The sequence below is a fragment of the Osmerus mordax genome, chromosome 28, assembly GCF_038355195.1.
Source record: "Osmerus mordax isolate fOsmMor3 chromosome 28, fOsmMor3.pri, whole genome shotgun sequence".
Classification (NCBI taxonomy): Eukaryota; Metazoa; Chordata; class Actinopteri; order Osmeriformes; family Osmeridae; genus Osmerus; species Osmerus mordax.
This window is the reverse complement of record NC_090077.1, coordinates 6,031,773-6,055,846: the sequence shown is the minus strand read 5'-3', so window position 1 is coordinate 6,055,846 and position 24,074 is coordinate 6,031,773. Positions and strand designations below refer to the sequence as shown.

The 24,074-nt window shown below is 40.6% G+C and overlaps 3 protein-coding genes across 4 annotated transcripts; 1 reads left to right on the top strand and 2 right to left on the bottom strand.

The window, feature by feature from the left end:
* Window positions 1–1,478: 1,478 nt before the first annotated feature.
* Window positions 1,479–4,899, bottom strand: LOC136937853 (trifunctional nucleotide phosphoesterase protein YfkN-like). The gene is made up of 9 exons (XM_067230969.1): window positions 4,772–4,899; window positions 4,306–4,457; window positions 4,081–4,171; window positions 3,406–3,898; window positions 2,804–2,951; window positions 2,505–2,670; window positions 2,153–2,300; window positions 1,815–1,998; window positions 1,479–1,606 (listed from the first exon to the last, which is right to left on the bottom strand). The coding sequence occupies exons 1-9, from the start codon at window positions 4,897–4,899 to the stop codon at window positions 1,479–1,481; spliced, it is 1,638 nt and encodes a 545-aa protein (XP_067087070.1).
* An 888-nt stretch (window positions 4,900–5,787) lies between these two features.
* On the top strand, window positions 5,788–10,633 carry rgs7bpa (regulator of G protein signaling 7 binding protein a). The gene is made up of 6 exons (XM_067231463.1): window positions 5,788–6,183; window positions 7,133–7,299; window positions 8,854–8,984; window positions 9,070–9,214; window positions 9,326–9,396; window positions 9,592–10,633. Exons 1-6 carry the CDS (start codon window positions 6,034–6,036, stop codon window positions 9,681–9,683), a joined length of 756 nt encoding a protein of 251 aa, XP_067087564.1. The 5' UTR covers window positions 5,788–6,033; the 3' UTR covers window positions 9,684–10,633.
* A 5,511-nt stretch (window positions 10,634–16,144) lies between these two features.
* Window positions 16,145–18,382, bottom strand: LOC136938119 (aerolysin-like protein). 2 transcript variants are annotated; one of them, XM_067231366.1, is made up of 2 exons: window positions 18,330–18,382; window positions 16,145–17,499 (listed from the first exon to the last, which is right to left on the bottom strand). In XM_067231366.1, exon 2 carries the CDS (start codon window positions 17,479–17,481, stop codon window positions 16,546–16,548), a length of 936 nt encoding a protein of 311 aa, XP_067087467.1. In that variant the 5' UTR covers window positions 17,482–17,499; window positions 18,330–18,382; the 3' UTR covers window positions 16,145–16,545. The 2 variants fall into 2 exon arrangements, with proteins under 2 accessions (XP_067087467.1, XP_067087468.1); XM_067231367.1 differs by lacking the exon at window positions 18,330–18,382 and adding an exon at window positions 18,180–18,305.
* Window positions 18,383–24,074: the final 5,692 nt, after the last annotated feature.

Here is a 24,074-nt window from a genome sequence, read left to right as displayed (position 1 = left end):
CCAGCTGTGCAAAATGGCCTCTTCCAAGTTGTAGGAAACTATTTCGTATTTTTGGGGGTGAGTGCAACAATGTATTTACATGTTTTATTTCACAATGTCATGATAGCATGGGCTACTACACAAGTAATACGAGGAACAGTAGCAAAAGATGAAATATAGATCCATGGGTAAAAGAGATGGGTTTCAAATAGCATAATATCAACTTATAGCACAAGAAAAGGATAACACACAATCCATATGATTTCTTAAACAGGTTTCCAGAGACCTGCTAGCCCCATTGCCAGGCGTCAATTTCCCCATGGAGGTTACCGCTTAGACGCCATGGACTTTGAGGACGATTCTCGGGGCTGGCGCTTCGACATGGACATGGTGATCATTTACATCTATTCAGTCAACTGGGTCATCGGCTTCTTTATATTTTGCTTCCTCTGCTACTTCTTCTTCCCCTCATTTTGAAGACATTGGCAGGATGGATGGATAACTGGATCGATTAATGAATGGATAGATGAATGGAAAGATGGGTGGATTAACAGACATATAGCGTAGTTCTTTTAAACTATTTCTATTTTCTGGAAATGTCCAAGACTGCCATCTCTGTTAGTCATAGACTGTACTTATTTAGGTTATGTAATGGGTGATTTGTTAATATTTTACAAACTCTAAACCCTTAATTTCTTACAGAATTTAATTTCAACAGTGAAACTTTTTAAAATCTAAATATCCTATTCAAAAGGAAAGTTATTTCCTCAAATGCCTTATTAACCAAATACAGTTCTAATTTGTTTCTCAGTAGTGCATCTTTGATGTTGATTGTTGATCCAAATCATGCTCTTTCATGCTTGACTAGCTCTTCTGTTTATGTTGTGTAGTTTGATTAAAGTCTACATGTGTAGTCTTTACAATAAGACAGCTTGAAATACTCTTCAAATTGTATTACTACATTATTGTATTTACAGATACATGTCATGTACGTATATACAGTGTACCCCAAAAACTTGAAAGACAATGTTGAGATTTTACATCGTAACGAACCTGGGTGATTACATTTTTTATTTCTGAGGAAGATTTTAACAACGTAGCCAAACCAGTGTGCTTCACAGATGATGGTACTGTATTCACAACAACACAGAATACGAGTGTTCATAGTAATTTTGGGTTCAATACCAGTATGTTTAAGGATTTCAGCTGAAACTCACAATAAAGCAAAAATAATGAGCTCTTTTCTTTTGTGCACTCTGTCCTTCTTACATCTTTGCTGAGGTAGTATTTATCATGAACTCAAGTAATAATACCAATACAATCGAAACACATTAGAATTATAATGTTATCGACAGTCCTCTGTGTTTAAACACCAGCCTCCCAAACCCCCTGTGAGACGTTACCCAGGCCAAGAACATTTGATGTGCTGTTCCTGGGTTTAAAGGTGATTTCTAAATAGTTCCAATTTGGAACAGCAACAAGCAGAAACCTTCTTTGTTTCAGCCCTCAGCTTCAGTTTCTGATTGGCTCTCAGTGAAGATGTGGTATATTCTACCCTCCACTCCAGGTACCACAGCCACAGACACGGCTTCTCCCAGGAGCTTTTCGTTCACACTTTTCTCAATGGCTGCAAAAAACAACAGTTCCACATTGTCTCAAACAAAAATGGAAACAAACCAAGATTTCATAACAAGGTATTTCAACCATGCATATGTTCTTAAATAAATAAATCATTTTCTTTAAAGGAATATATAAACATACAAGAATGCATGCATGGATAAACAAATAAGTAAAATCAATCAATGGATGAATGAATGACTGACACATCTGCTTACCGGACACTGAAGGGCTGTCAGAGACCTTGATAAGACCCATTCTATGACCAGACCTGCAGGTCTTCAGTCCTCTGACTATCATGCCTGACTCAAAGTGGTTGACTAGGATGGTGGAGAGGATTTGGGCATTCTCAATGTCAAAGCTCAGAGGGCAGCCTTGGAACATCGTATAGCCATCTTTGCCCTGAAGACCATTTGCAGTATCAATTGATTCACTAAATTATTCAATACAACCACTTTTTGTGTATTTGAAAGCCTGCTTCTTTTTTTGCTTGTTTATTCCACTAAGGTTGCACTGATTTGCCAAATAAAAGCATAGGAAATGTATGGAGAAATACCTTTGTTAGGTATTCTTTCATTGCCACCAAGTACCTCCTCGTTTTATCCAAACTCTTCCCTTGAACTTTAACTGTTTTAGCAATGACCCTCGCTCCTGGTTTTTTATTTGGATCAAAGCCAAATTGTATCCCCGCAACCTGTAGAAATCTGATGTCACAATACCAATACATGTTTTTCATATGCGCATACACATGTGAAGATAACGACACATGATTATTTGCTGGCTAGATCAAAAGAACATTTTGAATCATTGTCAGGAAAGCGTGTTGTGCCAACCAACACATAGACTCCAACACACATTGAAAATGATTGAGCCTCTTTGCTTGGTATGGCTGTACAGAAGCTAGCTACCTGCCATCCAGTTCTGGGTAGTTCCTAACCCCGTTCTCCAAGCCCTCATACAACTGCTGTCCGGTGGCCTCCACCACCAACACTAGGTCTTTGATGGGTAGGATCTGTAGCAGGTCACGCATAGTCAGGGGCCCAGTTGGGTGGATACGGTCTGACCGCAGAGTACCTGCAACACATGGCCATGAGACAACCTGCACCAAGCTGACCCCATTTGATTCCTCAGTATGACGAAAGTTATGGATGAAACAGGAGTGTAATAGTTCCCCCAATCTAAAGGGTTGAGAATGTACAGTAATAACCTGAGTTGAGAAGGGCCACCTCAGCATGGGTGGCCTCCAGCATAGCATTGGTGATGAGATTTCCTATGTTGCACTCCCCTCGCCTGACTGTGGCACAGCGTCCATCTAGTTCAATGTCCATGTGACAGATGACCTCTCCTAGCACATGCTGACAGTGAGAGAGTGTGTGCGAGAGAAAGAATGAAGCTTTCTTTAATTAAACTGAGTACAATTTGTTTGAATTGCGGGAATGGGAAATAGATATATGTATTCATAGAGTATGCTATTTAGAGACAGAGAGAGAGAGAGAGAGAGAGAGAGAGAGAGAGAGAGAGAGAGAGAGAGAGAGAGAGAGAGAGAGAGAGAGAGAGAGAGAGAGAGAGAGAGAGAGAGAGAGAGAGAGAGAGAGAAAGAAAGAAAGAGGGGGATTTTGCTCCTTTTACCTTTTCAGTGCCTCTGTGTCCCCTGTACATCACTACATACCACATAAAGCTTCTTTTTTTTGCATGTGGGTGTACAGTAACATCTTTGCAATATGAAGTGGGAAATCAATAGAAAATACAAATATTCTGAGAAATAGAACAATATTATACACAGTATAGACCTACTGCACCTAGACCTACCTGAATGTTGTTGGTGTATCCATTCACAATCTGCTTGATCTCATTGTCTTCCTCCAGGTGTTTCATGGTTGAGATCTTATGGCAGCTATATTTAAAAGTCATGTCTTGGTCCCTGACAACATCAATTTTTGACATATATCTAAACTCAGAACCACTTTTTACTATCAGTATCCCATTCACCTCCAGAACTCCATACTCATGATCATGGCCCCCTAGAATGAGATCCAGACCCCTGGATTCTGACGCCAACCTGATGTCATTATGCCATCTCATGTGTGTAAGCGCAATGACCAGTTTGGCTCCCTGCTCTCTGAGTTCTGCAGAAAGAGCATTGGCAGTCTCTACGTAGTCAACATAGATGATGTTGTTTCTGTCTACAGTTCCCAGAGTCTCCAGCCAATCCTCCTCCACTAGACCCATTAGGCCAATTTTCTGACCATTCCACTCCAGGATATTGCTCACCAAACCGTGCCCCAGGGTTTTATTGGTAAACCTGTTTGCCAAGAAATTACAGAAATGAATTGCATCTACAAGGGCATCCCTAAAATAGCATAGGCACGGTGTTAATTCCTCACAACATCTTCAATTATTGATGATGGCTGATGGACTGTCATTCCACCGTACAGCATTTCTATAGATCTATTAAAAGTAGGTAAAGAGGGGGTAAAAGAGTACCTGTCATAGACATTGCTGAGAAACCAGGGGAAGGTCATCTGTGGAGTCAGCTCCTCCAAGACATCCACTCCAAAATCAAACTCATGGTTGCCTTGAATGATTAAAACATGAAGATCCATCAACAACAAAAATGAGAGGTGGGGAGGGGAGTAATGCACAAATGAATTACCAAGACTTCCTTGGTCTATACAATATTAATGGATGGCTGGAAGGAACAGCACTTACCATACACAGCGCAATGGACTCCTAATTTATTGAGAATATCAACCATGTGCTTTCCTTTTGTGATTGTACTAAGTATGGAAGGGTTCAGACAGTCACCACTGAAAACCACAAATGGATTCAATGCCTGGAATTCTTTCATAGCAGTGGCAAACCTAGAGTTAAAGACAAGTTAGTGTGATTACTGCTCAGACATGACAAAAGCCCAGCGCTGTCCTTTTGCATTGGCGACATAGTTGAAGGCTATAACTTAGCCCAGGTTTAATGTTACTTAAAAAAGCCACGAATAGGTTAGATTTAAAATATTTTAAAGGTGTATATTTTTTTAAAGATGATAATTGGTTAGCCTATTTGGTTAGACAGAAACTGGGGGGGGGGGGGGGGGGGGGTAACGTTTAGGTTAACAGTAGCCATATTGTTAGCTAGCCTAGCTAGAGATATAGCTAGCCATGTTGGTCCGCAACGTTACCTCGCAGCGCCGCCAACAGGTTCCTCAGATCTAGCCTCTATTTCGTACACATCGTTGAAATGTAAAATTGTAAGTACTACTTCTGGTTCTTTACAACTAGGTACAGCTGGACTACTTTCACTTGACATATTCGACATTGGATTGCTGTTGGAAGTTAAGAGAAATGTATCCTTAGTTCCGTCGATAAATCTCCTTGGAGACTATATGCGCTTTTAGTTGTGATGAGAATTGAGCGCGTGAAAGGCAACGCTATAAATTAGGCTACACCTCTGGCATGACTGTTACCTAGATGGGATATTTATAAACCATCAGCACTACAAAAAAAATTGCATGTTCACGACGTATAAATGCATAACATGTACTTATATTAATAGCACTAACTTTTAGATTAAATGTTCTTAGTTCATTACATTTACATATAGGCATAATTGCCCACAAGGCTATAGAGTTTCAGAAAACTTGGGGGTCTGGCTTGGCGGGTCGTTTTAGTATTCCTGTCCTATGGGTGTGCAGCTTTGAAAGCCACGTCAGGCCTGTAGCAACTGCTCGTCTCGCTCACCAAGGTTAGATACAATCGACTGAGACACTGGAAGAAAAAGACCTTGGGAACTGAATCGCAATCTTGGCACACTGTTTTTGTGCGTTTATTTTCACACGAAGCCTATGAAACACGTGTGACTGATATACAGTGACATTTTCTATTCTATTTCTATTAAAGCGACGTTTTTTGCATTGTCGGGACAATACTTTGCTTTTGTCAAGTGATTAATGGAAACGCGAAATCATAAGAAATGGTTGTATTTGGTGAAAAGTCGTGAAAGCAATTGTATCCTACGACAACGACAGCGGTGCTTAAGGAAAGAGAGCTCCACCGGTCCCGGAGTTGGTGGTGATTGTCAAGGCTGTATCGTGTAGGCTACCGTCTGCTGGAGTGAAGGTGACTCGCGCCCCCTTTGCAGTCGAGGCAATGCGGAGAGGATTCGCGAGCGCTCATCCGGTTCTTCAGCGCGCCGAGTGTTGCCTTCAAAAATACTTGTATATATTGCTGCTGTCAAGAGAATAGGAAGAGAAATAGAAGGAAAGAGAGCAATAATACTAAGTAGGCTATAGCATATCCCAGTAGGGATTTGCTTCGTTGTATCTTTCCCAAATTGCCTGGTAACGGAGGAGACGACATAGGACACACGAGCCAAATACTGTAGAGTTTTGGGAAGATAAACAACGTTCTGTATTAGCGCTGTTTTATTCGTGGATGTGTATGCATGAGTTCTGCACCGAATGGGCGCAAGAACCGCCCCAGATCCGCCGGGAACATCTTTCAGATCGGCAAACCTCCCAATCGAGACCAAGAGAGGAGAGAGAGCACCGAAAGTACCCGCAAAGCCCAACGCGCCGTGGCCGACTGCAGAATGGTGGGTTTGCGACAAGATCGTAGGCTACTGGGTTTCTCTGATGTAGAGTGCACCTAACCCACCCTTTCTTTGTTTGAATTTGCTTGAATTGAAGCATCGCACACGACTGGGATCATTTAACTGCAACTACACTGTGTCGAAATAAGCACCTGCCTGCTGCAGAGTGCCCCTAATGTTTTTGCACTTCTAGGACTGGACATGATTGTTACATATATCATTTTGCATATGGTGCACCACGTCGGCTATTAGAAGTCTAACTGGTTATGTGGGATGGTCTCCTCCGTACATTACATTTTTCTGACGCTTTATGAGATGGACGAAACCTGACTCGATTCACAGGTTCTAGCAGAAACGTCCATATAAATTCTTCATCCGTCTCACCCATCTCTGAACGTCACTGAATCTCAGACAACAGGGCAATAGCAAAATTATTATTGAATTCTACACGGCATCCCAAAGAAAATTGCTTTGTCTTAATCAGTTTATTTGAAGTTGTTGATTGATTAGTCCAACTTAGCATCATGTGCTTTTGACAATACACAATGTATATTGTTTAGGTGCAGTTTATTTTTAACTTAATCCTAAAATGAAGACATCAATAATGATTACGGTTGGCAAATAATGATTAGGCCACAAACACAGATCGGAATGAAATTTAGTTTCAGGTTGGCTGTACGCAACAGCAAATACAAAGCTATGCTCAGGTTTTGTTTTGCCTTTGCAGTCGTCATAGTCCTCGCAGCTGAATCTGCCTATGCTCGGCATTTAGCTTATCATGTTCTCGACTTCGAAGTCTGCAAGTCTCTAGCCTCTAAACTCTTAGCCTATCTCACATTTGAATGTTTTTTTTCTCCTTTGAAATTGAATGGTCTTGAGTATCTGCAAAGTCGGAAAATGCTGGTTGGTTATTCAATATCATTCTGATAACAAGCTCACTTTTATTCTGCAGATCGTTCAGGAGTTTAACACCCTCGTGGCCCTGTACCGTGAACTGGTAATCTCAATAGGCGAAATCTCCGTCGACTGCCCCTTGTTACGTGCCGATATGCTAAAGACCCGAACGAAAGGTTGTGAGATGGCCAGAGCCGCCCACCAGAGCCTGACAGTAATATCTGGGTGAGTATAGGTTAGAGGCTGTCCGTGGTCCTGAAAGAGAAACCGCATCGCCGCTCCTTTTTAGTTCCCGCTATACTTTTCCGTTATTTAAAGGATTTTTTCCCCCCCGAAGGTTTGGAAATCATTTGTTGTTTGTCTCCGCTCCTCCCGTTAGGAGTTGTCAATGGATACATCCATTGATGCATCCGAAATCAGTCGACATGTCGACTGATTTTCGTAATTCGTAAAAGTTTTTGTTAACATGCAAACTATGTTTGTACAATTTATAGTGAGTGATTAAAAAAGTCTAACCTGCTCAATAGCTTGTTAGAATGTGTCCAGTCCGATATAGTTATATATTTCAAATAGACACCGTTATATAGCCTTCTTACAACCGTTATAAAATTAAAATAGCATGCTTGTTTTAGTCTCATCTGCCTACATATTTTACATAATGACAATGTGTGGTTAAATATGGAGCCCTTTGCTTTAACCGTTAAGGGAGTCAGTTGGTTGAGCGGTGAGGGAATCGGGCTAGTAATCCGAAGGTTGCCAGTTCGATTCCCAGCCGTGCCAACTGACGTTGTGTCCTTGGGCAAGGCACTTCACCCTACTTGCCTCGGGGGAATGTCCCTGTACTTACTGTAAGTCGCTCTGGATAAGAGCGTCTGCTAAATGACTAAATGTAACCTATCCATCTTTTTAATAATACATTTCCTACCATGTCCTTTAGGTGATTTCATTATGTGTATCCATCACTGCCTGTTACACGCATGACAAAATCAGAGCATCTCGTTCCTGTGTCACATGGCCTGCTATCTGGGAGTCATGCATCAGTCTTTCTCAGTCCTGTATTGCCGTGACTCACATAGTTTGTGATCAAAGTCCCGACACCATCTTCACAGCCCAGGCAGGATGTCCTAGGAATCCTCAGATATATCTTAATACTCTTAAATGAGTAAGCTAGAAGAGTCCTAATGGAATATCTGTCTCTGCATAAGAAGCCACAATTAAGCCTCAACCACTGTAACACAGAGTATTGCAGAGAAAATGTTAATAAACTATTACTAATTTTAGTTACTAGTATTACAGCTACAGTACCACCACATTTCAATAACTCATATTTACTACAATACCAGGAATTACTTCCTTACTATACATCTCTCTGGATTGTAGTGCATACTATGGTTATGTTAGCAAAGTTTCACTTACCTGGAGTCAAAAAAGCAATCCCTTTACACATGACTGTCCTAATCATCACCCCCACCTGCATCCAAACCCTGTTTTGTATGAAGAAAATTATAAGGACACATCTTCTTTCTCACTTGTCCCAGTAGTCTGATAATGCACACCAACATACATCAACTGCACATACATGATAGGACACATACTGCATTGATCATTTGTGCAAATATGTCATAAAGGTAGATTACCCAGATTTGGGCATGACGATTTAGTAAGTTAGTTCTCCTGTTTGTTTGTGCGTGTTTGTATTGTTGTACACATTATTATTATTATACAACTCTGACTGAGTGGAAGGTGTACTTGCTCTGACTTTTTCTGTACCTCCATAAGACCTGAGGATGGAGAGATCCATCCAGAGATCTGCAGGCTCTTCATCCAGCTGCAGTGCTGCTTGGAGATGTACATCACTGAGATGCTCAAGTCTGTGTGTCTGTTGGGCTCCCTGCAACTCCACAGAAAAGGTAGGACACCGTAGATCAAACCTTTATGCTAGTTCAACTTTGCTCTTGTCTTAGGCCCAGGAATACGTGCATGTGTTTGCTTCAGGGAAAGAGTCGTGCGGACCCCACAGAATTGACAGTAAGGTGGAGGAAAGCTCGGACATTCCCATCCTGGAGGACACCTCTTCTTCACCTATGGACTGTCCTCAGCTCTGCTGGCTAGTGGCCACAGATATAGACAATATAGAGAGGTGGGTCAGTGCCTGTGAGTGAGTAAGTGTGGCCAACAAGTTTGACATTGTTTTCTGTTCTTTTCCTTGATACATAATGATAGATAGGAGCCATAAACTGTGATTTGACAGGGACATGAGAGAAATGAAGAATCTTCTCAGCAAACTCAGGGAGACAATGCCTTTACCACTGAAGAACCAAGGTAGGACATCCCATGACCCACAGCACTGTTGTTTTCCCTCCGAAATAACCTACGTACATTTATTTTTAATTTAAACACATTTAATGAACAGGAACAATAATGTTTGATCATTCAAGGTATACCGCTCATTGTCAAGACAATCTAGTGTCTGGATAATGTACTCCACTTTTCACCCGTCTGCGTGTTTTCTAACAGATGACAGCAGCTTGCTGAACCTGACTCCCTACCCTCTGGTCCGGCAGAGAAAGAGGCGTTTCTTTGGGCTCTGTTGCCTGGTAAACAGCTAAGGGCCCCACCCAGGAGACTGCATATAAAATAAATGTTGCTCCACAGTCTTCACCACTTGTGTCTGGCACACCAATCTATTACTGCCATTTTCAAGATAGCTCGCTCGTTCTTACTTTGGTTGAAAAGGCTACCCATTTTATTTTGTAATACAAAGATGTAACAAAACCAATTGTCAAAAACATATATTTTGAGATATTTTGCCACCAAATTGCTAACTTTTTAGTCCAATATCTTGTTTGTCCAATCTACATGGAAAACAGATTGTGACATAATGTCTACATTGGATTTCTTTAATGTGATGGATTACTGGCTGAATTTGAAATGACATCTGACACCAGTCTGTTACTGTAGAAAATACATACATACAGCACACTTACAGTATAGCGGGTATGAAGTCTGTTAGCATTGAACTGAGTGTGCAGCATTAGGTCTGCAGGGTACTGTATGTTTTGTATGTGTCTTGTTCTGTTGTTTTGTTTCTTGCTGTTTACTACTACACGTAACATTTATTTAGTCTTCCATGAACCAAAAAACTGTACCCAACTTATACTTTCCAGCTTCAAGCGTAAAACAATACAATATATTACAAAAAAAATCTTCTTTGCACATATATTACGTCTATAACTGGACACTTTAGACCTGCATATACTCATACTCTGGAAGTGATGCGCACTAAATTATTTTCCAAGTTGGATTTATTTAGCAAAGTCCTGGAAATTTGGCATAAGCAGGTAGAGTCCCCCTGTGTGTCTGGAACAGTCAATGCAAGTAACAGGGTGGCTTAGCATGGATCTTGTTTATTACTGATCGTAATGTATGTGTAGGGCATGGAGAAGGTTGTAGTTCAAGCTGGTAAAAGCTAAAACAAATTTTACATTGTAATAAAACTTTTTTATATAAAACAGGTGGTCTGTCTGTTGTCATTTGACATAGAATATGCAATTTGCTATTACCTCCACAGGTTGGTGATGTAATTTGAATAATGAGTCAAAGAGTCAAACCAGTAGCTTCCAGTGACCTTGTACTCTGCATTTAAATGACGTCACCAACACTCATGTGTTGCCAAAAAAACAACACCTCAATGAAACAGTGGTGTGATAGAATGTGCCACTGTGAACTCAGTGTACAGACAACATTTTCAAAGGCAGATTTCACACATGAAGTGTGATAATGAAGTCTTGTAGTTGACCAGGCCGTGAATGCGTGTGAGTGGGCCGAGGGGGTGAAACATCAGGCCGGGGCTGAGGCCTCGCTTCATCCTGTATGGAGGCCGGCTGACGGACAGGAGTATCCAGCCACACTGACAGTATTGTTTGGTATGTCGTTTTGTCGATGCATAAGGGAACTGGCACCCTTCTCAGTAGGCTAGCTTGCCACCAAGTACCATCGGTGAGTATGAACAGGCCATTCCCAACTGCTGGGTGACTTGTAGAGGGGAAGACGCAAAACATTTTTTATTTTTTTAAACACTTTTATTGTCATGGTGGGGCCTACGGACCCTGATCCAGTCTCGTAGACAGGAAAGTGAAGGTGCTAGCATCAAAGACAGTGTGGAAGCAGGTGTTACCTGGATTTAATGTAGAGCAGATTTGGGAGAAAGTGGTGGTGAATCTCAATAGTTAAGAATGCACATAATTACATTTTCACTAAAGTGGTGCTCCATCAGATAGACAGGCCAGTCTATCAGATGTGCGATGTATGTGGGGTGAGTGTGTGGTATTAGAGGGGTTCAACGTCAAATTAAGGGACTTAGTAGATAGGTACTGGGGACAGGAATGAATAAGTGGGTTTGAGTCGAGGCGAGATTTGTTTTCTTCGTTAAATGTTATTTTCTGTTCTACTGTAGACCTGTGCTTTCTGAATCTGACACAAGGAGGTGTGGGCGTCGGCCCGCTGGACCTCGCTGGAAAGTGGGAGAGGAACCACAAGCAGATGCCAAGAGACCCAAAGTACTACTTGAACATGAGAGACCTTGAGCACAAATGGACACCCGCAAGATGCCACACCACTTTCCTATCTGGAAGCACTTCCATACTAAGTCATATGCCCTTGCCGGTGGGTATTATCTGCAATGAAGCTGTCGATGTTTGCAAGGAAAATTATATCAAACGGCAGCAGAGACAAAGCATGGCACCTTTAAAATGGCCTTGCCACTCCAAATTTGGTCAGAACTAGTTTTAGAACCAAAACTAGCCTTGAAATAAAATATTTATGCAAAAAAACAAACATTTTCTCACTTTTCTGTTGGCAAAATGGCAACCCAAAAAAAACAGATTATCACAATTATTTAGCGGGACAGATATTATTGCTCAGGAGCCAGTTTTGTCCCATGGTCCGCATCAGCCTCCTCCCTGACCCCAACCCAAACCTGGATCCTGCTCCAGAACTTTACTCTGCTGCCACCTGGAACACCTTTTCTAACCCCTCTAACACCCCTAACCACAACCCCTCCACTGATCCTGATCTGAACCTCTGCCAAGGTGTGATGACTGCTCTCCCTTGGTGATCTAAGGTTACAGATGAACAGACTGTACGGATAGGGGATTACAAAGGGTTGGGCTACTAAGGTGTGTCTTTGTAAATGTATCATAAACATGTATATATATTTGGGTGTGTTTTTGTGTGTGCCTTTTTGTGGAATACTCACATTATACAGAAAATCCTGTCTCCAAAGCATGTTGGGATAGCCAGCAGTTCTGCTACATCAGCACTTCTTTACCCCTTTGTCTTCCCCTAACCTTAGGAATTACCTATTTGCTTATTTATTAAAACATGTCTTATTTATGTTGAGGTAGTGCATTCCCTGACCTCAAGTCTTACCTCCAGGTAGCATCCTACCCATGGTTAACTTAACTCCCAGATTTCCCCTTATTTTTGAGTTAGGAAAGAGGGTGGGGTTGAAATGGGGGTTAGATTTTGATCTGGGACTGGCTCTGGCTGGGTTTCAGGTTAGTGTGCACGGGCACAGGGGCTCATTATCTAGACCCAAGAGAAAATAAAATGAAAAGATTGAGAAAAAAACAAAGGAGAAAACCAAAGATTTAAGAGAAAAAGAAAGAATACAAGTTTATTTTCCTTCCTTTTACAGGAAGATCTAAAAAAATGAATAAGTGCAAAGAAAGCGGAGGGGGGAGAGGAGGTTTAAGATCAGGGTTGTAGAGCAAAGGAGGGGTTTTATTTGGGAATGGGGGGGTGGGTTTAGGGTGAGAGGAGGATGATATTTGGATATAGGCTTGGGGGAGACCTCTACTAAAAGGGAGGACATACATAGGGTTACCTAAATCTAAACCCCACCCCACCTCTGATCCTAAACCTAACCTCTCTATCATTCCTGTTCCTCTGCTCACAAATCCCAGAAACAGACAGACCTCCAACCACAACTCCCTCCCCAGACCAGCAGAGGGCAATCATCCCCCTAGTAACCACATTCTCACACATAATCAGGCCCCTACACCATGCACTCCACAACACACATCAGAGCCGGCCCAAGGCATAAGCGAACTAAGCGGCTGCTTAGGGCCCCATGGCCACCAGAGGGCCCCCAAGAGCTCATAAAATTACAGCTTAATTAAAAAAAATTATATATTATGTTAATGGTAATTATACAAATTCGGAGGGCCCCCTAAATCAATTCTGCTTAAGGCCCCATAAAGGCTTGGGCCGGCCCTGAAACACATACCCACCTATGGAACCATACAGATCTGGAACCATACAGATTTTTTTTTAAGTCATACAAATACACACATACATACCAAATTCAGTAACATGCCCCAACTGCCAAACCCCAAACCAACCACTCACTACAGAAAAATAAAATTAATTACAAACCCCCACAGCCAGACCCCGATAACCTCACCAACCATACACACGTCCAACCCAGCGGAGGCATGTAGAAAGGAAGTGGGTCACTCTTTTAAACACAATCACACCAACAGGACTAAATGAAAAAAACTAAACAACACATTTTCACAAAGGAACAGAGACGATATATACAAGATTAACAGAATACCTCATCACTCCAGCTGTTTGTATGTTTTTGACATACATACCCATAACTGTGGCAATCCTGGTGCTCGAGTGATCCAGGGGAGGTACTTCCCGCTCCCCGGCCAGCTAACAAGGACCACAGTTGCGCCTCGTCAGCCAATCAGGGCGAGGCACAGCATGAAAGCCGGCCAGTAAAGGATCAAAAGGGAGCAATTGAGGTGAGAGCCGCATTGAAACTTACACGCCTTCTTGTTATCTTTTTTGTCCAGCTTAGAGGGACACCAGGGGGGTATTCGTCGAGCTAAGCGGTTTAGCGAGCTAATTTTCAGGCTAAGATAAAAAAACTCCCCTCTTTTTGGTTCGTGGAAGCAACTTTCGATAAATCACCATAGTAACATATCAATTAGCTCCAGAGCAGGCTAACGTAAGTGTAGCTGGATAAGCTTGCCACACCCCGGAAAATAACATGGCAGCTCCCTTTTTGAGAGACCCAGTTGACCAAGGAGCTATATTTTAGTTCGATTAGCTTTCCATACCAATAGAGTTCTTCGCGATTGCCAAGATCCTTTATTTCACACGGATGAGTTCTTGTTTGAGCGATACTGTATCGATTCAGCCGACAAGGACTCATTTATTTGCAAGACCTTCTCGGGCCGTACATTGCAAATATATCACACGCCGCAGCAAGCTTTATGCTTTATTATGAGCTTATGCTGCTGTATGTGAATATGTAACGCTATGTTTTACGAAATGTCTTATCTGTTGTGCCTGTGCTTTTTATATGTTTCACTGTGGGAGAGTGGGAAACGTCATATCGATTCCTTTTTATGTCTTGACATGTGAAGAATTGACAATAAAGCTTCTTGAAACTTTAACTGTGCTTCAGACTGCATAGCCTTGAGGTTTTTTGCGTCAGGTAGGCTATAGGCTACATTTTTATACAGTATAGGCGATGCAGAAAACATTGGCAAAGCCGCAGCATGCGTTGCTGTAAGAAAAGTGTACTTGGCGCTTAACCAGCTGATGAATCAATTCATCATATTCCCTGGCCATGTCCCAGTCAATGACATCAAAGAGGGATTTACACATATGCCTACATGCATATACACATATATAGTACATGATATAAGCGCAGTAGCTTACATATATCCTCATAATTGTCTATGAATTCGTATCAATTAGATACTCTTTGGCCTTGTTTTTATTTAGCCTACTTATTCTGAAAGAGTTGAGATCATTATTTTCGCTAGCAAGATCTCATTCGATTATTAATTGCCATTAAGCCTATACCAGCAGGCACAATTAAAGAAATGTGATCTGATTGATTGGGGTAATGAGGCACTTAAGGTGAGCCTATACATTTCCCCAAAACTTTCGCATTTAGCTTATCGGCAATTGTTTCCCAAGCTGCTTGTTTTGCTCTGGCAGCGGTGGCGGTGTTTGACTTAGCCATGATAATATGCTTATTGTCTTCTTAGAGACTCATTATAATAGTTTGCTCGGATGGCGACAATAGCCTATCACCGCTCTCTCTTTCATCTTTTCCGCCATCATATCGTTAAAAAATCACGGTTTTGGTGATCGACCTTTCCTGCCTTTTGAAGTAGGACGTGCACGTGCAATTTCCCTGATAAGTTTAGCCTGATTGAAATTAACCACATGATTTGGATGCGGATCAGCCGTTGACGAACCGATATTTGCTGTTCTCACTCATCTCGCTAATGTTAACGGGCTAAAGGGACAATTGATTAACTTAGCTTCAACCCTTACGACGAACGGGGCCCTGGACCATGTGAGATGACCGTGGACCTTTCCCTCCATTGAGGGTTAGGTTAATTGAGGATTGCTTTGCTTTTGTGTTTTCTGTTAAATAAATGCCCTACCTGGGCTAAACCTGTCCCTGATTGTGTCGTTTTTTGGGGTCATACGAGGTCAAAGCATGAGTGAGCTGCGTGGTTACTACGGTACACATACCCATACATACACACATATAGGCTATATACAGTACTATATTCACACATACAAGTATACATGCTTATGGTCACCTGCGTTTCATAAAAATATATAAATAGATGGTCAAATTGTAATTGTAGTTCCAGGGCATCACTTAGTGGTCACTTTTATGAACTGCCCCTGTGGAAAAAGACAAAATAAACACCTTTATGGGTGTCCACAATAGTAGAAAACTGGTTTCTAGGACACTGCAAGCTTAAGTCAGGCTCATTTCTCCAAGACTAAAATCGGATCAATTTGGAAAACTAAGTAGGTGTCCTTTGGAAAATTAACTTGTCATGAAGAAAAACATCAAGAGATTTTATTGATGGATTGTTTAAAAAAATTATTAGAACAGCAACTGAGTAGACTTCCACATGCTGTGGAACACTTTTTTAACTGATACACGAGGCAAGCACTAAGGCTCAAACAGCAAATACAATTTGGTCAAGCACTTCTTTTAATGATTGAAGTCAGAGGAGACACTGTCTATACATTTTCTAGTTGTCTTACATGAAGTAACATTGATATGAACAGGATTTTATACACCCTCAGGAGTTCTACTGCAACAGCGGACTTTAGGATTTGACACGTCATTTCAAAAAGCAATGTTTTTTATATATTTTTTACTGTATTACCATTTATACAGATTTTTTGGGGTGATATCATTACACATTGAAATCAACGATTTATTATTGTACTTTTAAGATCAAATAATAATCAAATAGTTCCCTATGTTGTCCCATGGTCTCTTTCACAAGTTAAACACATCAGTTTAAACTATGGTTTCTTTGATGACATTGATCTGTCCTCAGATAACTATTTCAGACATAGACATCACATAAATCATTGTGAATCTGCCTATGCAACAGTTTAAGGATTTTACTTTGTAACTACTTTTACATCTGTGTAAGTGAGACCATAGTAGGTGCCACTGGTGTTAAACTTCAGAACACTGTTATTGAGACAGGTAATTTCCACTGTGGCAGTGTAGGGGAGATCAACTGTAACTCTACCAATAGTGACGTCAACATGTACGGTCTTCCCAGCAGGAACACTAACCGGAAAAGACAGAGTCTCAGTAGTGGATGTCTCTTCTTCTAAAGTATGTGTGCTTTCTGTTCCCACTGTGAAGCTAAATCCAGTAGATACTTCTATTACCTCTGGAATTCCTGCTTTCACCTCAATGTTAAAGCTTGTTTCTAACTTGTTGGTCACAGACCACGATGACTTTTTGGTGATCGTTTTAGACGTTTCCAGTTTGTATTCTTGAGTGACAGTAGATTTGTTTTCGTAGGTCATGGACTTGATTTCCTCAACAGCAACCTGGGGTATTAAATCATGAAGTGTGGGGTACTGGACATCCTTCAATACGGTAGACTTGATGGTATTAATGAATTGGAAACCTAAGGAATCAATGTCTGAACCAGACCTTCCACAAAGTCCAACGCAGATCCCAGAGCCAACATCAATAGGGTACTCAGTTTTCAGCCCCCATTCGGTCATTTGAGGAAAGAACTCCCGTGAGGAACTTGTTCGGAATTTTATAGCACCCAAACGTGTTCCAGCACCATTTCCCCACAGTGAAAGCTTGGTGATATGCTCTCCATCCCCGAACTCAAATTCAGAAAAATCCCCTGCAGGATTTCCAAATTCTTGGTTTTGACCATCAGTAAGCCAAATCTTCAAAGCCTTCACCCGCGAGCTCACAACCCACACCCATATCTTTTTCAGTGTTGCTCCACTGTTGGTACCACTGAAGTCAAAGGCAGAACCTCCTTGTCCTCCAATAACTAAGATGGGCGAAAGGTATGACATTCTTGATTTGATGTGAACCTTCAAAGAAATGGAATACATTAATACATATGACAGGAATCTATATTTTATCCCAAAACAACATCCATCATTTTCTCAACTCATCTAAAATGTTTCACCTGTGCCAAAAACTTGCCTATAGACAACTCCAGATATTCAAAATGTATTATGGCATTCACTCTGAAGGCTAACATAAAGGGGTTTTGGTTTTCTGATAACCAAATGGTGATTACAGCCTTTCAGCATAGAAACACCTGTAGCTTTGGAAAGTAACAAATCATCAACCTGCCGGAATCAAGTAAAAATCAAGTAAAAAGCCCCAACAATACATTATTCTTAATAAGGAAGAGCTATAGTGCATTCATGCCAGTCAAGTTTGTTCATTAATTTACTCATTAATATTATGAAGATGGCTAGATACACATCATGGACATTTTTGGTGTGGTTTTGTCTGAACTTAAAAAAGAATAAAATGGCTGTTAAGTTAAATGGATTGTATAAATTAGGCAATTAGATAGGCCAACACATTGTATTTCGCTGTCATGTTGAAATGCCATGTTATTATGACATTTCCATAAGTCACTCAATTCACGATTATACAAAACTAAAGGGCGGCACATATTTGACCTATTAACTAATCATGGTCCGAGTTATTGATTTAGGTACTAAAAGGTTAAAACACGCACATCCAGTCCACCTACCAAAATGACAAAAGATGATATTCAAATATATAGCCTACAATAAAGTATGAACACTGGCTTTCTGCTTCCATGAAAAAGGCAGCAATTATTTAGCAAAGCGGAAGGTCTTCATAATCCGATAAAACATTTAGCACTAAACTAGCTACTTACAGGGCCGTTGTGAATAAGTAGCAAAAGTTGTGATGTTCCTCACCAGACTGATTTTTCCAGATAACAGCTATACAATAAACGAAATCCATTAAATAGAGTTGTCCCTGCCCCCACTTACCACCTTCTTGGAGAGAAGTAGTGGATGCATAGGCAGAAATCCCGGGGGGGACAGGGGGGACACGACCCCCCAATACTGGGAAAAATAGGATTTGTCCCCCCCAATAAATCAATGTAAACATAAGGACATTTTAATAATATTAATAATATACATTTAACTTATTACAATGTAGGCTATGTGTTACAGCAGTAATGTTGGTGTCCCCCTCAGGAATTGCTCTTGCGAAAATGTCATATAATTGTCCCCCCCCAAAATTGATAGCAGATTTTCGCCACTGAGTGGATGTGTCACAGACTCACACCCAAATACACAGTCAGATATGGCTCTTAGAAACCACCACAGAAAGACCTGATTAGGATCAGGTTTGCGATATGATCAGGCACCACCCTTAAATGTTAACACCATCTCTCAACAGATGAAAGGTTAAACTGTAAATTATTATAAGACCCTTTGTTGTAAAATTACGATTGGGCTTTTAGCTTTTTAATTGCTCTTTTATAACAATTTTTTTTTTTGGCTATGTAAATGTGGTTTTTAAAAACAAATATTATTTGCAAATATGTTTTTGGGAGAGCAAAAGGTGAGGTGTAATTTTAAACCGGGTCCTACAGGGTTAAGAATCACCACAGAAAGACCTGATTAGGATCAGGCTTGCGATATGATCAGGCACTACCCTTAAATGTTACACCATCTGTCAAGAGATGAAAGTTTAAACTGGAAATTATTATTTAATAATCTGGCCGAAGTAACTTTAGGACTTTGCCTGCCAGTTCAATCATTTGTCACTGGCACCAGTTAATATTTAATGTTTATTTGGTATAGCAACTTTCGCAGAACCAGGTCACAAAGTCCTTCACAAAAAACGTTAAAATGGAGAAAGACAGACAAAAAGAGTTTTCATGGATGTAGCCTACTTACATTTTACAACTGATATAAGTATGCATGCTTATTCTTTTGAAAGATAGCATGGATTAAAAAGCATACAACATACATTTGTACTGTTAATTTACACTTTAAAATACTAAACGGTGAAAGTAGAATGAAACAGGGTTCTCTTCTGATTTTCCTTGGTGCAAGAGGTAATGGTGATAGGCGGCAGCCTCACAGTTGAAACAGTTGCATCAAAACTCAGAAATTGAGCAATCCTGTGTAAAAGAGTCCTACACTATATTCTGACTTTAACTTCCACACTAAGTTTTCCCTTTATACTGATGTTTAAAGAATTTATTCTTATTGCATTTAATTAATTAGGAAAGCCCTTTGAAACAAGCTCATTCAAACATTTAGGGGGGGTGGGGGGACTTTTTTAATAAGCTTGAAATGTATATTAGAAAAACTTACTAATATAACAAGTTTCTGGAAATAAAGTTTGACAAATATTATTTGCAAACGTGTTTTTTTGAGAGCGAAAGGTGATGTTGTAATTTTAAACCTGACCCTGGGAGTCAGGTGGCTGAGCGGTTAGGGAATCGGGCTAGTAATCCGTAGGTTGCTAGTTCGATTCCAGGCCGTGCCAAATGACTTTGTGTCCTTGGGCAAGGCACTTCACCTTATTTGCCTCGGGGGGAATGTCCCTGTACTTACTGTAAGTCGCTCTGGATAAGAGCGTCAGCTAAATGACTAAATGTAAATGTAAACCGGGTCTTACAGGGTTAAGAATCACCAAAGAAAGACCTGATTAGGATCAGGCTTGCGATATGATCGGCACTACCCTTAATTGTTAACGCCATCTGTCAACAGATGAAAGTTTAAACTGGAAATTATTATTTAAGAATATGGCTGACGTAACTTTAGGACTTTGCCTGCCAGTTTAATCATCTGTCACTGGCACCAGTTAATGTTTAAAGTTTATTTGGTATAGCAACTTTCGCAGAACCAGGTCACAAAGTCCTTCACAAAAAAACGTTAAAATGGAGAAAGACAAGAGTTTTCATGGATGTAGCCTACTTACATTTTACAACTGATATAAGTATGCATGCTTATTATTTTGAAAGATTGCATGTATTAAAAAGCATACAACATACATTTGTTATTGTTAATTTACACTTTAAAATACTAACAGCGAAAGTAGAATGAAACAGGGTTATCTTCTTATTTTTCTATGTGCAAGAGGTAATGGTGATAGGTGGCAGCCTCACAGTTGAAACAGTTGAATCAAAACTCAGAAATTGAGCAATCCTGTTCATTTTGAACGAATCCTTACAAGGACTCGGGAGTAACGAGTCCTCTCAAAGAGTGATTCGTTCATTTTCTCGTGGCTAGAGGAAACGAACGATTTGTTCATTTCCCGACTCGGTCTTTTTACGAGTCTTTGGATCATTTTTCACGTGACCTGCATGGGCTCTGTAGTGGTAGCTAGAGGAAACGAACGATTCGTTCATTTCCCGACTCGGTCTTTCTACAGTCTTTGGATCCTTTTTTCACGTGACCCGCATTGTATTTTTTAGTAGAGGAAACAGTTTCCTCATTCCCTTTCGCGTGGCCGCTGTTTTAGTAAGACGTGAATGATATTCGCTCCAGTCATCATACTGACTGGTTTTGTTATTTTCACTTTACATTTACATTTACAGATTAGTGCAGTGTAATTGTTTGCCGTGATAATTAAATGCTAGTGTGATAATAAATGACCAAATCATACAAACTGTCATGATACATTATTTTAATGCAGGAATTTCTTTTAAAATAGTATCTGCTGGTGCACATGTCATGCACTAACCTACATGAGAATATGATACGTGTTTGCAGTGGACGGATAGTCTCACTAGTCACTTTACACACTGTCACTTTCAGCTACGGGTTGCACTATCAGCAATATTGCACTATTGTACTTCACTTGTCTTAGGTTAGCATAGGTTTTTTAAGGTTAGTATAGGTTATTATGTGTATTATGTGTAGGTTTATTATACTGTATTGAATATTGTATATCATTTTATTTTAGCTTATCATAGATGTAATCTATGTTCTGTGTACTTATGTAGCCAGGTGAGCTATGGGTAGGGATTGTTCTTGAACTGTTTAAATACTATTGTTTGTTCTAATAGAAGTTAGTAACTTGAATAGTGGCTTCTTTTAGTTGCGGTTACACTGCCACTTTAAGAGCAGTTAACTGTTAGCTCGCGAGGGTGTTGAGATCGCGTTTCACGTCATACAAGTCAGCGCGGGTAGTAGTGATGGGCATTCCGGCTCTTTTTCGTGAGCCGGCTCGTATGGCTCAGCTCACTAAAAAGAGCCGGCTCTTTTGGCTCCCGAACGGCTCTTAAAAAAATACATGTTTTAACTATGAATTTGACTATGATAGGTGTGAAAACAATTTGAATTAAATTAAGAAATGAAATCATACTCGACCGTAACCACATATCTTTAAAAATGCATTGATTTGTCATGGCTCTCCTCCAAGTTTTGACTACTCTCTCACTGTGTGTGAGTTGGCTCGGCCCTCCCTCATGCAGGATTGACAGGAACAGAATGTGAGGATGATCGTGTGCGCCTTTAAGTCTACAAGTATTTTTTTGTTGTTCTTTGAATTAGTCAATTATTTTTATTACAATTAAAATTCATTATTTCATAATCATTTTGTTTTTATTGGCTGTATTAATCTATTAAAAATAGAGTCGGCTCTTCAGATATGCGAGCCAGCTCCCGACGTTCACCTTCAAGAGCCGGCTCTTAGAGCCGGATCGTTCGCGAACGACCCATCACTAGCGGGTAGATGACAGTAAGAAATAGCTACCAAGTCAGGTGTGTATTCTTGCCGACAAAGTAATGAGGCTTAGGTTTGATATCTAGGTTGCTCATTTGGAGTACGGTTTGTTTATTCTTTTAATACATTTGGCTAAGTTTGCAGAATAAGAGTCAGTATAAGAAAGAAGTATTACATCAGAAAGCTTAAAGATTAATACTTTTATCACTGAGTGCAGTCAGGGAAAACCCCCCCACAAATAAATATAAATAATCTTGATATTACTGTGTCCAGTCTTACTTTTACCAGGCCACACTTATATGTTATGCCAGGACGGTTGCTTTGCGTTGTCTTGTCCTAAGAATTTCAGTGCCCAGTCTGACCCTGTGTTGTTCTGTGCATCTGACAATAAAAGACTTGAACTTGAACTCTTTGTCACGGTGCACGGGGGGGGACCCAAACGAAGGGAGAGAGGCAGACAGGATTTCAAGAAACAAATGGTTTAATCTTCTCAAACTGGGAAAAGGCTGGGTACTGACAAGTACATTATGACAAGGTCAAGACAAGGACAGGTGGACACAATAACACTAACGAGCGAACAGAAACGAACACAGCAATCAATAAGACCATAAGACAGAACACAAGGAAACAACAGGGTAGGGAAAAACAGAACTAAACAATGGGGGCCCGACCGTGGCCTTGACACTCTTTGCATAAAAGCGATTTAATTGGGTGTGCTTGTGTCAGCAAGGCACACTACGTTACCTCACATATATATTTATTTCTTTATTGGGTGTGCTTTGTTGAGGTTCAAATTTGGGTGGAGAAGAATGAGGTGAAATGCAAGACCAAGTTCTTTGTAGTTTAATAAGATAAGAAATGATACAAATCAAACACTGAATACAATACACCATGGTGTCTCGATCTAGATCGGCGATACCAGTCAATGTTACCAGTCTTGCTTCATAGAGTAAACGAAGGCCCTCGTGAGAATAGTCTTGACAGAAGTCAGAGAAAGAGTTCTGCCCAGTCCAATTCTGCCTGACCTGTGCAGGGCACACAGGTCTTGTACCCCTCCTGAGAGGAAGGTGTTTGTCAGGTGAGGGGGGGCAGACCCAGAGGTCAGATGATGTTGACCGGGTGCAAAAGGATACATCCTCCTCCGAGCAAAGGGATACATCCTCCACCGCCTAAAACCGGTTCTGTCTCCTCCTCTAGACCCACAGAGTTGTGTGACCTAATGGATCTTTTATCAGTGTTAACTCAAGAGTTGTGAGGCCCATTGTACCCTCTCCTTGTCCCATGGTGCGGTCATGGTGTGGTCCTCTCGCCCCCCCTGTCCGTATGCTGACTTATTGCATTCCTCTTCTCACGAAAAGATACATTCTCTTGAGAATTACCCCTTTCTCCGCTTCTCTCAGACATAGTCACATGCTGGTGCACAATCATACGTTTGGAATATATGTTCATCATTATCATCACTTATTTTATCTGAAGCATTGATTATATCTGGAGTACATGTTCAGCATTGTAATTACACATTTTGGTATATCTGAAGTATTGATTGTCTTTTTTATGTAACAGAGACATAGAACATGAAAGAGCAGCATAGATTAGCAGAATAGATTTCATTCCTCCACAGTTTGCGTCAGAAAGGCACACTTATCTCACATATATAGTTGGGTGTGCTTGCATCAGCAAGGCACACACTATGTTATCTTATGTATTTATTTTTTGGGTGTGCTTGCATCAGCAAGGCACACACTATGTTATCTTATGTATTTATTTTTTGGGTGTGCTTGCATCAGCAAGGCACACACTATGTTATCTTATGTATTTATTTTTTGGGTGTGCTTGCATCAGCAAGGCACACACTATGTTATCTTATGTATTTATTTTTTGGGTGTGCTTGCATTAGCAAGGCACACACTATGTTATCTCACATATA

Coding starts and splice junctions, on each gene's coding strand:
- LOC136938119 (XM_067231366.1), bottom strand. CDS start 17,481: ATGTCATACCTTTCGCCCATCTTAGTTATTGGAGGACAAGGAGGTTCT.
- LOC136937853 (XM_067230969.1), bottom strand. CDS start 4,899: ATGTCAAGTGAAAGTAGTCCAGCTGTACCTAGTTGTAAAGAACCAGAA. Junction 4,458..4,771: donor CCTGTTGGCGGCGCTGCGAG/GTAACGTTGCGG, acceptor CTTTAACTCTAG/GTTTGCCACTGCTATGAAAG. Junction 3,899..4,080: donor CTCAGCAATGTCTATGACAG/GTACTCTTTTAC, acceptor CTTGGCAAACAG/GTTTACCAATAAAACCCTGG.
- rgs7bpa (XM_067231463.1), top strand. CDS start 6,034: ATGAGTTCTGCACCGAATGGGCGCAAGAACCGCCCCAGATCCGCCGGG. Junction 6,184..7,132: donor CCGTGGCCGACTGCAGAATG/GTGGGTTTGCGA, acceptor TTTATTCTGCAG/ATCGTTCAGGAGTTTAACAC. Junction 9,397..9,591: donor TTTACCACTGAAGAACCAAG/GTAGGACATCCC, acceptor GTTTTCTAACAG/ATGACAGCAGCTTGCTGAAC.